General features: G+C 37.6%; 1 protein-coding gene across 1 annotated transcript; it reads right to left on the minus strand.

Annotated features, from left to right (window-relative positions):
* Nucleotides 1-1,590: 1,590 nt before the first annotated feature.
* Nucleotides 1,591-11,311, minus strand: LOC117314999 (F-box/LRR-repeat protein 12-like). Its single transcript, XM_033869119.1, has 3 exons — nt 11,211-11,311; nt 9,226-9,386; nt 1,591-3,212 (listed from the first exon to the last, which is right to left on the minus strand). The coding sequence occupies exons 1-3, from the start codon at nt 11,309-11,311 to the stop codon at nt 2,524-2,526; spliced, it is 951 nt and encodes a 316-aa protein (XP_033725010.1). The 3' UTR covers nt 1,591-2,523.
* Between the last annotated feature and the right edge of the window lie 154 nt (nt 11,312-11,465).

Genomic DNA, 11,465 nt, shown 5'->3' on the forward strand with positions numbered 1-11,465 from the left:
TACTGTCCTAACATTAGTCAATAACTAGGCCTAGGGTAGGGGAAGATCTACCATCCTAACATTAGTCAATAACTAGGTCTAGGGTAGGGGAAGATCTACTGTCCTAACATTAGTCAATAACTAGGTCTAGGGTAGGGGATGACCTACTGTCCTAACATTAGTCAATAACTAGGTCTAGGGTAGGGGATGACCTATCGTCCTAACATTAGTCAATAACTAGGCCTAGGGTAGGGGATGACCTATCGTCCTAACATTAGTCAATAACTAGGCCTAGGGTAGGGGAGGACCTATCGTCCTAACATTAGTCAATAACTAGGGTAGGGTAGGCTAGGGGAAGACCTACTGTCCTAACATTAGTCAATAACTAGGCCTAGGGTAGGGGATGACCTATCGTCCTAACATTAGTCAATAACTAGGTCTAGGGTAGGGGAAGATCTACCATCCTAACATTAGTCAATAACTAGGCCTAGGGTAGGGGATGACCTATCGTCCTAACATTAGTCAATAACTAGGCCTAGGGTAGGGGAAGATCTACCGTCCTAACATTAGTCAATAACTAGGTCTAGGGTAGGGGAAGACCTACCGTCCTAACATTAGTCAATATCTCGGCCTAGGGCAGGGGAAGACCTACTGTCCTAACATTAGTCAATAACTAGGCCTAGGGTAGGGGAAGATCTACCGTCCTAACATTAGTCAATAACTAGGTCTAGGGTAGGGGAAGACCTACCGTCCTAACATTAGTCAATATCTCGGCCTAGGGCAGGGGAAGACCTACTGTCCTAACATTAGTCAATAACTGGGCCTAGGGTAGGGGATGACCTACTGTCCTAACATTAGTCAATATCTCGGCCTAGGGCAGGGGAAGACCTACTGTCCTAACATTAGTCAATAACTAGGCCTAGGGTAGGGGAAGATCTACTGTCCTAACATTAGTCAATAACTAGGCCTAGGGTAGGGGAAGACCTACTGTTCTAACATTAGTCAATATCTCGGCCTAGGGTAGGGGAAGACCTACTGTTCTAACATTAGTCAATATCTCGGCTTACGGTAGGGGATGACCTATCGTTCTAACATTAGTCAATATCTCGGCCTAGGGTAGGGGATGACCTATCGTCCTAACATTAGTCAATAACTAGGCCTAGGGTAGGGGATGACCTATCGTCCTAACATTAGTCAATAACTAGGCCTAGGGTAGGGGATGACCTATCGTTCTAACATTAGTCAATAACTAGGCCTAGGGTAGAGGAAGACCTACTGTCCTAACATTAGTCAATAACTAGGCCTAGGGTAGGGGATGACCTATCGTTCTAACATTAGTCAATATCTCGGCCTAGGGTAGGGGATGACCTATCGTCCTAACATTAGTCAATAACTAGGCCTAGGGTAGGGGATGACCTATCGTCCTAACATTAGTCAATAACTAGGCCTAGGGTAGGGGATGACCTATTGTCCTAACATTAGTCAATAACTAGGCCTAGGGTAGGGGATGACCTATCGTCCTAACATTAGTCAATAACTAGGCCTAGGGTAGGGGATGACCTATCGTCCTAACATTAGTCAATAACTAGGCCTATAGGGTAGAGGAGGACCTACTGTCCTAACATTAGTCAATAACTAGGTCTAGGGTAGGGGAGGACCTACTGTCCTAACAATTCTTTATAGAGTAAATTATATACAGCTTATACTTAAATACACAGAGCTGTACACCACATCAATCACCAATGGGAGAGACATGAATAATTGTAATCGATCTAATCCAATGATGTAACAGTTGATAAAATATCTGTCATCCTTATTACACATTAGGCATAAATCCTCCTTCAATTTTGATGTGGAATCTCCCTTTTACATCTACTTGCATAGCACTTCTTGTTCCTTAAATTAATATCACCTAACAAATATAGTTAAAATTAAACAATAGCGAACAAATATCCAAATTTTGGAAGATGTAGCTAGGTTAAATTTTTTTAGACCATTTCCATAAAAAGTCTTTTAAGGTATAAAACCTTGATTTTGCAAATCCCTTTTCAAACAAAATCTTGAACCCTTGAATCTTATATGATTTTGCAATAAATGAATCATGTCAGAGACTTACACAATCCCATGGCTCAAAAATAACAGATTACAACACCAAATAAGAATGAGTTATCCCCCCTTAATATGTAAGGATGGACATAAAAATTGTATCTCTATATAAATATATCTATTCATATTATATGTATAAATATAGAATGCCATCATTTTCTACAAAAGTTATACAGGTAAAGTAAAACTTTGAACTCTTTAATTTCATGTTTTACCATAGAAAGCATTATTTCATTAAGTGTTTTTCCCAGATTATATAGTGACCCAGTTCAAAAAGAGTTAAAACAGTTAACCGTTAATCTTCCAAGACTTTTGAGTTTCAGTATTAATCATCTACTGATGGTACTTAAAGGTTATTATAGACAGGTATGCATTGTTCTTGAAAATTTTGAGTGTTTAGTGTCTATTTTCCCCCCGACATTTAAAATAAAAATTCTTTCAAACATCACCATTGATCATTGTACAACTTGGCAACTCTGATTGTAAAAGCTGTATTTCAGTGTCATCTTTGAAGTCAAACACCAACACGCCCAACCGTTTACAAGCCTTGAGTGAGGACAAACCTGAAATGGTGAGTCTGCTGTTAGATTTGAGATCTAGGTACTCCAGCTTGTGAAGGCCCGACGACAAGGTCACCACAGCAGAATCATTTAGTAGACTACAGTTTGCCATATTCAGGTGACGAAGATTTTTGAGATGCCGTGATATGTGATGAACTGCGAGTTCTGTACATTGCGTATAACTAAGCTCCAGTCTTTCAAGAAGTGGTAGGTTTGTCGCTATATGCATGATTCCCTTCTCATTCAATCTATAAAGTCCATTCAACTTCAATGTCTTCAACCCTTTCCATTTTCCAATATCCTGCATATCAAAACTGTCCACCCTACAGCAACAGGAAAGGTCCAAATCCACAACATTCTGCAATATCTTTTCTTTTCCCTTCAGCCACCGTGGTTGCCATGAGCAACCATGGATAACCAGTCGAGTGAGAGAGCTGGGAAGGTTGCTGGCGGAGATGTTATCAGTGTTACATTTATGAAGGTGAAGGTCACGGATGTTTGGACATCTCTCTCCGAGATCTCTTAACATCGCATCAGATAGAGATGGCTTCTTTTGTTTAGGTCCACCTTATAAAGACAACACAATCTTTTAATTCTTGTTAATATAATTTAAAAATTATAAGGTTAACACATAACAGTATACAATGGAGTTATGTCTCCATTTGCTTTCTGTGATTCTCTAAAAAGACCAAAAAATAGTAACAAGAAAATCTGAAAAAAATGGAATCCTAGTTGTTAAAGGTACATTTACATTACCTAAATTCAAGTTGAAAATTATAAACGTTTTCTCAAAATCAAGAAATGTTCATGCTTTTCTCTTAAAATGTAGATTAAAATAATCCAATTCAATATTTTGTCCTGATGATTTGTCTTTAAATTATATATTCAGATTTCTGTGTAACCTTTTATTTCATAATATTGACTTTTTATCATTGTATCTCAGTTTCATCAATGTTCTTTAATCTATGTTCCTAAATTAAAGAAAATTCCTTCACTTAGGATTATTGGTTTAAACAACTATAATTTTTTCCCACAGAAAGTCTTAATTTGGGAAATTTCTTTTAAGAAATTTTGATGAATCTGGGAGCTGTTCTTGTCATAAATGTGCAAAAACATTATTTATAACACTGTGAATATCTTAAGTGAAGTCACCAATAATTTATGACACCACATGTACAATTCAATACCTAGTATCAAACGTCACAAAACCAAAGAGATACCTGTTTTATATCGAAATTAATTTGAGTCTTCATTTCATCATATTCTCATAAATATGACCTATGGTGTGATAAGTATACAATCTTTTATTACATTTTTACCAGTGAAATATCAAAAATTATTCATTCTATAAAAGTGATATTTTTCACTCATATTTTTCACTAGTGAATATCACTTTTGCTGATTTGACCAATCAAATTAATGATAAGAAAATACGAAAATAATTGACCAATCAGAAAGCCTGACATATATGTCAGCACCTGGACAGGGGGAACTACTTTTTTGTTTACAAATTATCGCTGTAGGCCTAGTTAGCATACGGGGTAGGTTTTTGGTTGATAAAAAATGTAATAAACAGAATATCTAACAGTGTCTTCAGTAATATAATACCAAATATATTTCACGAGTGGGGCTAATATTAAAATATTAGCCACACGATATTCTATATTTGGTATTACTGAAGACACTGTTAGATATCCTCTATATATTCTTCAGTATGTCATGTGAAATTTGATGCACTAATAATGGTTTGAATTAACAAGAGGCCCAAAGGGCCTTAACGGTCACCTGAGATTTGAAATATTTCGGCCAACTAAATTGACCCTTTTTGGCCCCGCCCACCAGCCCCTGGGGGTAAACAAGGGCCAACATGTACATACCATCAAAGCATAATAGTCAAAAATGTGATTTTCCTATATAAACTATAGTAAAGTTTACCCCCTCCCCAGGGGCAAACGTGAGACCCCAGGGTCATGAAATTCACAATTTTGGTAAACCACCTTAAGACCCCTTCATCTATGAAGAGTATTTGATTCTAACATATCTGAGAGTATAGAGAAAGATTTTTGAAATTTCAGTCAATTTGACCCTTTTTGGCCCCGCCCACCAGCCCCTGGGGGTCAACCAGGGCCAACATGTACATAACATCAAACTGTAATCCTATGCTGATAATTTGAACCAAGTTAGAATGAATTCCAATACAAATCCAACAAATAATAGTCAAAAATGTGATTTCCCTATATAAACTATTGTAAAGTTTACCCCCTACCAAGGGGCAAATGTGAGACCCCAGGGTCATGAAATTCACAATTTTGGTAAACCACCTTAACACCCTTCCATCTATGAAGAGTATTTGATTCTAACATATCTGAGAGTAGAGAAGAAGATTTTTGAAATTTGAGTCAATTTGACCCTTTTGGCTTCGCCCACCAGCCCCTGGGGGTCAACCAGGGCCAACATGTACATAACATCAAACTGTAATCCAATGCTGATAATTTGAACCAAGTTAGAATGAATTCCAATACAAATCCAACAAATAATGGTCAAAAATGTGATTTCCCTATATAAACTATAGTAAAGTTTACCCCCTACCCAGGGGCAAACGTGAGACCCCAGGGTCATGAAATTCACAATTTTGGTAAAGCACCTGAAGAGCCTTCCATCTATGAAGAGTATTTGATTCTAACATATCTGAGAGCAGAGAAAAGATTTTTGAAATTTCAGTCAATTTGACCCTTTTTGGCCCCGCCCACCAGCCCCTGGGGGTCAACCAGAGCCAACATGTACATAACATCAAACTGTAATCCCATGCTGATAATTTGAACCAAGTTAGAATGAATTCCAATACAAATCCAACAAATAATAGTCAAAAATGTGATTTCCCTATATAAACTATAGTAAAGTTTACCCCCTCCCCAGGGGCAAATGTGAGACCCCAGGGTCATGAAATTCACAATTTTGGTAAAGCACATGAAGAGCCTTCAATCTAAGAAGAGTATTTGATTCTACCATATCTGAGAGTACATGTAGAGAAGAAGATTTTTGAAATTTCAGTCAATTTGACCCTTTTTGGCCCCGCCCACCAGCCCCTGGGGGTCAACCAGGGCCAACATGTACATACCATCAAACTGTCATCCAATGCTGATAATTTGAACCAAGTTAGAATGAATTCCAATACAAATCCAACAAATAATAGTCAAAAATGTGATTTCCCTATATAAACTATAGTAAAGTTTACCCCCTCCCCAGGGGCAAATGTGAGACCCCAGGGTCATGAAATTCACAATTTTGGTAAACCACCTTAACACCCTTCCATCTATGAAGAGTATTTGATTCTAACATATCTGAGAGTAGAGAAGAAGATTTTTGAAATTTGAGTCAATTTGACCCTTTTGGCTTCGCCCACCAGCCCCTGGGGGTCAATTAGGGCCAACATGTACATACCATCAAACTGTCATCCCATGCTGATAATTTAAACCAAGTTAGAATGAATTCCAATACAAATCCAACAAATAATGGTCAAAAATGTGATTTCCCTATATAAACTATAGTAAAGTTTACCCCCTACCAAGGGGCAAACGTGAGACCCCAGGGTCATGAAATTCACAATTTTGGTAAAGCACCTGAAGAGCCTTCCATCTATGAAGAGTATTTGATTCTAACATATCTGAGAGCAGAGAAAAGATTTTTGAAATTTCAGTCAATTTGACCCTTTTTGGCCCCGCCCACCAGCCCCTGGGGGTCAACCAGAGCCAACATGTACATAACATCAAACTGTAATCCCATGCTGATAATTTGAACCAAGTTAGAATGAATTCCAATACAAATCCAACAAATAATAGTCAAAAATGTGATTTCCCTATATAAACTATAGTAAAGTTTACCCCCTCCCCAGGGGCAAATGTGAGACCCCAGGGTCATGAAATTCACAATTTTGGTAAAGCACATGAAGAGCCTTCAATCTAAGAAGAGTATTTGATTCTACCATATCTGAGAGTACATGTAGAGAAGAAGATTTTTGAAATTTCAGTCAATTTGACCCTTTTTGGCCCCGCCCACCAGCCCCTGGGGGTCAACCAGGGCCAACATGTACATACCATCAAACTGTCATCCAATGCTGATAATTTGAACCAAGTTAGAATGAATTCCAATAAAAATCCAACAAATAATAGTCAAAAATGTGATTTCCCTATATAAACTATAGTAAAGTTTACCCCCTACCCAGGGGCAAATGTGAGACCCCAGGGTCATGAAATTCACAATTTTGGTAAACCACCTTAACACCCTTCCATCTATGAAGAGTATTTGATTCTAACATATCTGAGAGTAGAGAAGAAGATTTTTGAAATTTGAGTCAATTTGACCCTTTTGGCTTCGCCCACCAGCCCCTGGGGGTCAATTAGGGCCAACATGTACATACCATCAAACTGTCATCCCATGCTGATAATTTAAACCAAGTTAGAATGAATTCCAATACAAATCCAACAAATAATGGTCAAAAATGTGATTTCCCTATATAAACTATAGTAAAGTTTACCCCCTACCAAGGGGCAAACGTGAGACCCCAGGGTCATGAAATTCACAATTTTGGTAAAGCACCTGAAGAGCCTTCCATCTATGAAGAGTATTTGATTCTAACATATCTGAGAGCAGAGAAAAGATTTTTGAAATTTCAGTCAATTTGACCCTTTTTGGCCCCGCCCACCAGCCCCTGGGGGTCAACCAGAGCCAACATGTACATAACATCAAACTGTAATCCCATGCTGATAATTTGAACCAAGTTAGAATGAATTCCAATACAAATCCAACAAATAATAGTCAAAAATGTGATTTCCCTATATAAACTATAGTAAAGTTTACCCCCTCCCCAGGGGCAAATGTGAGACCCCAGGGTCATGAAATTCACAATTTTGGTAAAGCACATGAAGAGCCTTCAATCTAAGAAGAGTATTTGATTCTACCATATCTGAGAGTACATGTAGAGAAGAAGATTTTTGAAATTTCAGTCAATTTGACCCTTTTTGGCCCCGCCCACCAGCCCCTGGGGGTCAACCAGGGCCAACATGTACATACCATCAAACTGTCATCCAATGCTGATAATTTGAACCAAGTTAGAATGAATTCCAATACAAATCCAACAAATAATAGTCAAAAATGTGATTTCCCTATATAAACTATAGTAAAGTTTACCCCCTCCCCAGGGGCAAATGTGAGACCCCAGGGTCATGAAATTCACAATTTTGGTAAACCACCTTAACACCCTTCCATCTATGAAGAGTATTTGATTCTAACATATCTGAGAGTAGAGAAGAAGATTTTTGAAATTTGAGTCAATTTGACCCTTTTGGCTTCGCCCACCAGCCCCTGGGGGTCAATTAGGGCCAACATGTACATACCATCAAACTGTCATCCCATGCTGATAATTTGATACAAGTTAGAATGAATTCCAATAGAAATCCAACAAATAATAGTCAAAAATGTGATTTCCCTATATAAACTATAGTAAAGTTTACCCCCTCCCCAGGGGCAAACGTGAGACCCCAGGGTCATGAAATTCACAATTTTGGTAAAGCACATTAAGACCCTTCCATCTATGAAGAGTATTTGATTCTACCATATCTGAGAGTAGAGTAGAAGATTTTTGAAGTTTTAGTCAATTTGACCCTTTTTGGCCCCACCCCTCAGGCCCCTGGGGGGTGGGGACCATATAATTCACAATTTTGGTTGACCTTCAGCCATAGAAACTTTCTGCCAAATTTCATTGAATTTTGTTAAGCGGTTTTGGAGAAGAAGTCGAAAATGTAACAAGTTTACGGACGCACGACGGACGACGACGGACAAAAGGCGATTAGAATAGGTCACTTGAGACTTCGTCTCAGGTGACCTAAAAAGTTCTATATGACACTCCCGTATACGTAAGGTCCTCTATATACACAGCCACTCATGGAAGGTCTCTATATATACATACAGTCAAACCTGTATTAAGCGGCCATCCAAGGGACCGACATATATTGGCTGCTTAAGACAGGTGGCTGCTTAAACCAGGTTGGCCAGAAACGGCCTGTTGCCGTATTCTTTTTTCAACAGTTTATTGAATTTATCATATTATAAAGCACTTATTGATATTGATAACAATATACCATGTTCAGTGTATTTTGAAATGAAAATCATTAAAGATAAACGTTTTGATGAATTTGATAAAAATATTTGGTCATGTGATCATTGCGGATGTCTACTTCTGGACAAAATGGCCGCTTAATACAGGACGACACAACGACTCGGGGCAGATTTTTGTGGTTGTTGGCCGCGTTAGACAGGTGACCGCTTATTAAAGGTTCATTATATAGTGTTTTCCATCGGGCAGACCACAGACTGGCCGCTTAACGGAGGTGGCCGCTTATTCAAGGTGGCCGTTAGAGCAGGTTTACGGTATAGCCAAACATTCAAGGTCCATCATGCACATAGCTACTTGTGTAAAATTCCTAGTAAAATTCCTAGTATACATGATTGTTGAAGACAACAATTGTATATATTATAAGTTTGCGTACCATAATTCTTGACTCATTCTTCCTTTTGTTCCTACCTGATTCCGCAAACCCGCAGACTTTCATCGTGAGGAGACATTCGGAGAAGTGAGCGCGAATGACCTTCCACATCTTCTGTAGATTAAGGCGGTAAGGAAGGAGGTCTACATGCCTCCACAGTGTATTGTCCCTCACCACACGACGCCATGCCCTGCATACACTGTAATTATCAAACAGATATTGTTTCTTCAACTCTCTAGATTTAAGATACCTAGTTTGGCAGAAAAACATTAATTTCTTCAAACATGGATTAATATGTTTTCTACCACAATACCCTGTGTTATTCAACTCTCAGACCATTAGTTAATCATTACAGCTGTTGATTAACAATCTGTTTATACCACACGTGGTATAAACTCTGTACGCATTTTGATTGGCTAACACGGTGAACTTTGACCCAAGCTGCAATTGTTATTGACGTCATCAATAATCTAATGACGTCACATCACCGGGTCCCGGACGTCACCGGTACACTTTATTTGCATACGCGAAATTATACTTGGCCACGTTTCCCTTTGATTCAAGCCGATATTATTGTGGTAGAAACAGGTCACACAACTCGAAATTGTTGGATATGGAATATATTTCACACTCGTAAGTTATTTTTTAAAAGTTGCAAAAAACACTCGCTAAAGCTCGTGTCTTTTGTAACTTTTAAAAAATAACTTACTCGTGTGAAATAAATTCCATATCCAACAACCACTTGTTGTGTAACCTCTATATATCTAACACATATAAAAAGAAGACCGTGTGGATGATAAGTGTTTGGCTAAACATGTATTTCATCCTCAATAGATAAAGTTTATTTTTATTTTAACAATATACATGTATACATTATATGTACATCATAATATAACAACATATAGTGCATTCCAATTTCTCAGACCAATTAATTACTGGCTAATATAAGATGGTATGCAATCATTATATACAAATGTACATGTATATATGTGTGTGGGCTATAAGCACACCCACCTCTAATTTGGTTGTTGCAATTTTTTTTAATTGTCCTAGATTACATTTAATTTGGCGCCTAAATTATAGTTAAATAATATAACCAAAAGATGGTTTAGGGTCTTGTGTTTGCATGGAGTCAAATACTAATTGAAGCAGAGAGTATTGTAGCAGAATCTCGAATCTCAGTCTAGTTGTTACACTTTTCCAGTCCTTATATACATAACTGTACCTACAATTTATGTACTTAACTTTCATGCATGTACAGGACATACACACATGTACAAGATATAGATATATATATATACGGTATATACAATGTATAAATGCATGTAGGCAAGCAAAGAAAAAATCAGATGTTCCAAAAGTAGATAATAAAAGTATACGTATAACTACTGGAATCTTAATCAGTGCACATGCAGTATCCGTGTTGCAGCATGTTTGAATTCCTTGGTATCCCAATTGAAGCAAGGGCTTTATTTTTTCTGAGGGCTTTTGGGGCACCATTTCCAATTGAAATTATTTCCTACATTTTTTTGTATTTAGGCCAAATTCCCAAAATTAGCAGTTCACTCCTGAAAAATTCTTTCCTAATTGACGAATTTTCTTCTAAAAATTAGGCAAAAAAGCCTTATCCCAAACTTGGGAGAAATAACCCTGGAAGCGAAATTATCATATCCGTCATACATGTAGGCACTATAAAAAAATGAAAGTAGGAACACAAATATTTGAATTTTTATAAAAGGAGCAGGTCTAACCTTCAACATAGGTGTTAAATATGGTCTCTGACACTCAACTGATTGATTATGCTTCTTTCGCTCAGGAAGTAGAGCAGTCGATTATCATACATGTACAGTTCCTATCCTGGTTCGATTGCTGCCGGGTAGGCTACTAGAGAGTAAATTTATGTGTTCTACTTCTAGGCTAGTCGAGAGCTAAAAATCCAGCTTATTATAGAATTATTTACAATGACAAATTCAAACATTTGATGTCATCCTATGTAGACAGCACACATCAAGTATCTATTTACCTTCCTGCTCGACACAAATCCTTGACAGAGAGATATGAAAGTATTTCTAGTAAAATATTTTCAGGTAAATGCCTGATGTTTACATCTAAGACATCCGTCATTTTGTCGGCAAATCAACGTCGAATAAACGCTTAACTCGATTATAGGCTACAATATTTCATCTGAATTTATTTCAATGTGCTACTTTTAAAACAAACATTCAGTCATCTTTGAGATATTGATTTAATTCCATTTAAATAATAAACACGCAATGGT

The sequence above is a fragment of the Pecten maximus genome, chromosome 17 (genome assembly GCF_902652985.1).
Source record: "Pecten maximus chromosome 17, xPecMax1.1, whole genome shotgun sequence".
In the NCBI taxonomy this organism is placed as follows: Eukaryota; Metazoa; Mollusca; class Bivalvia; order Pectinida; family Pectinidae; genus Pecten; species Pecten maximus.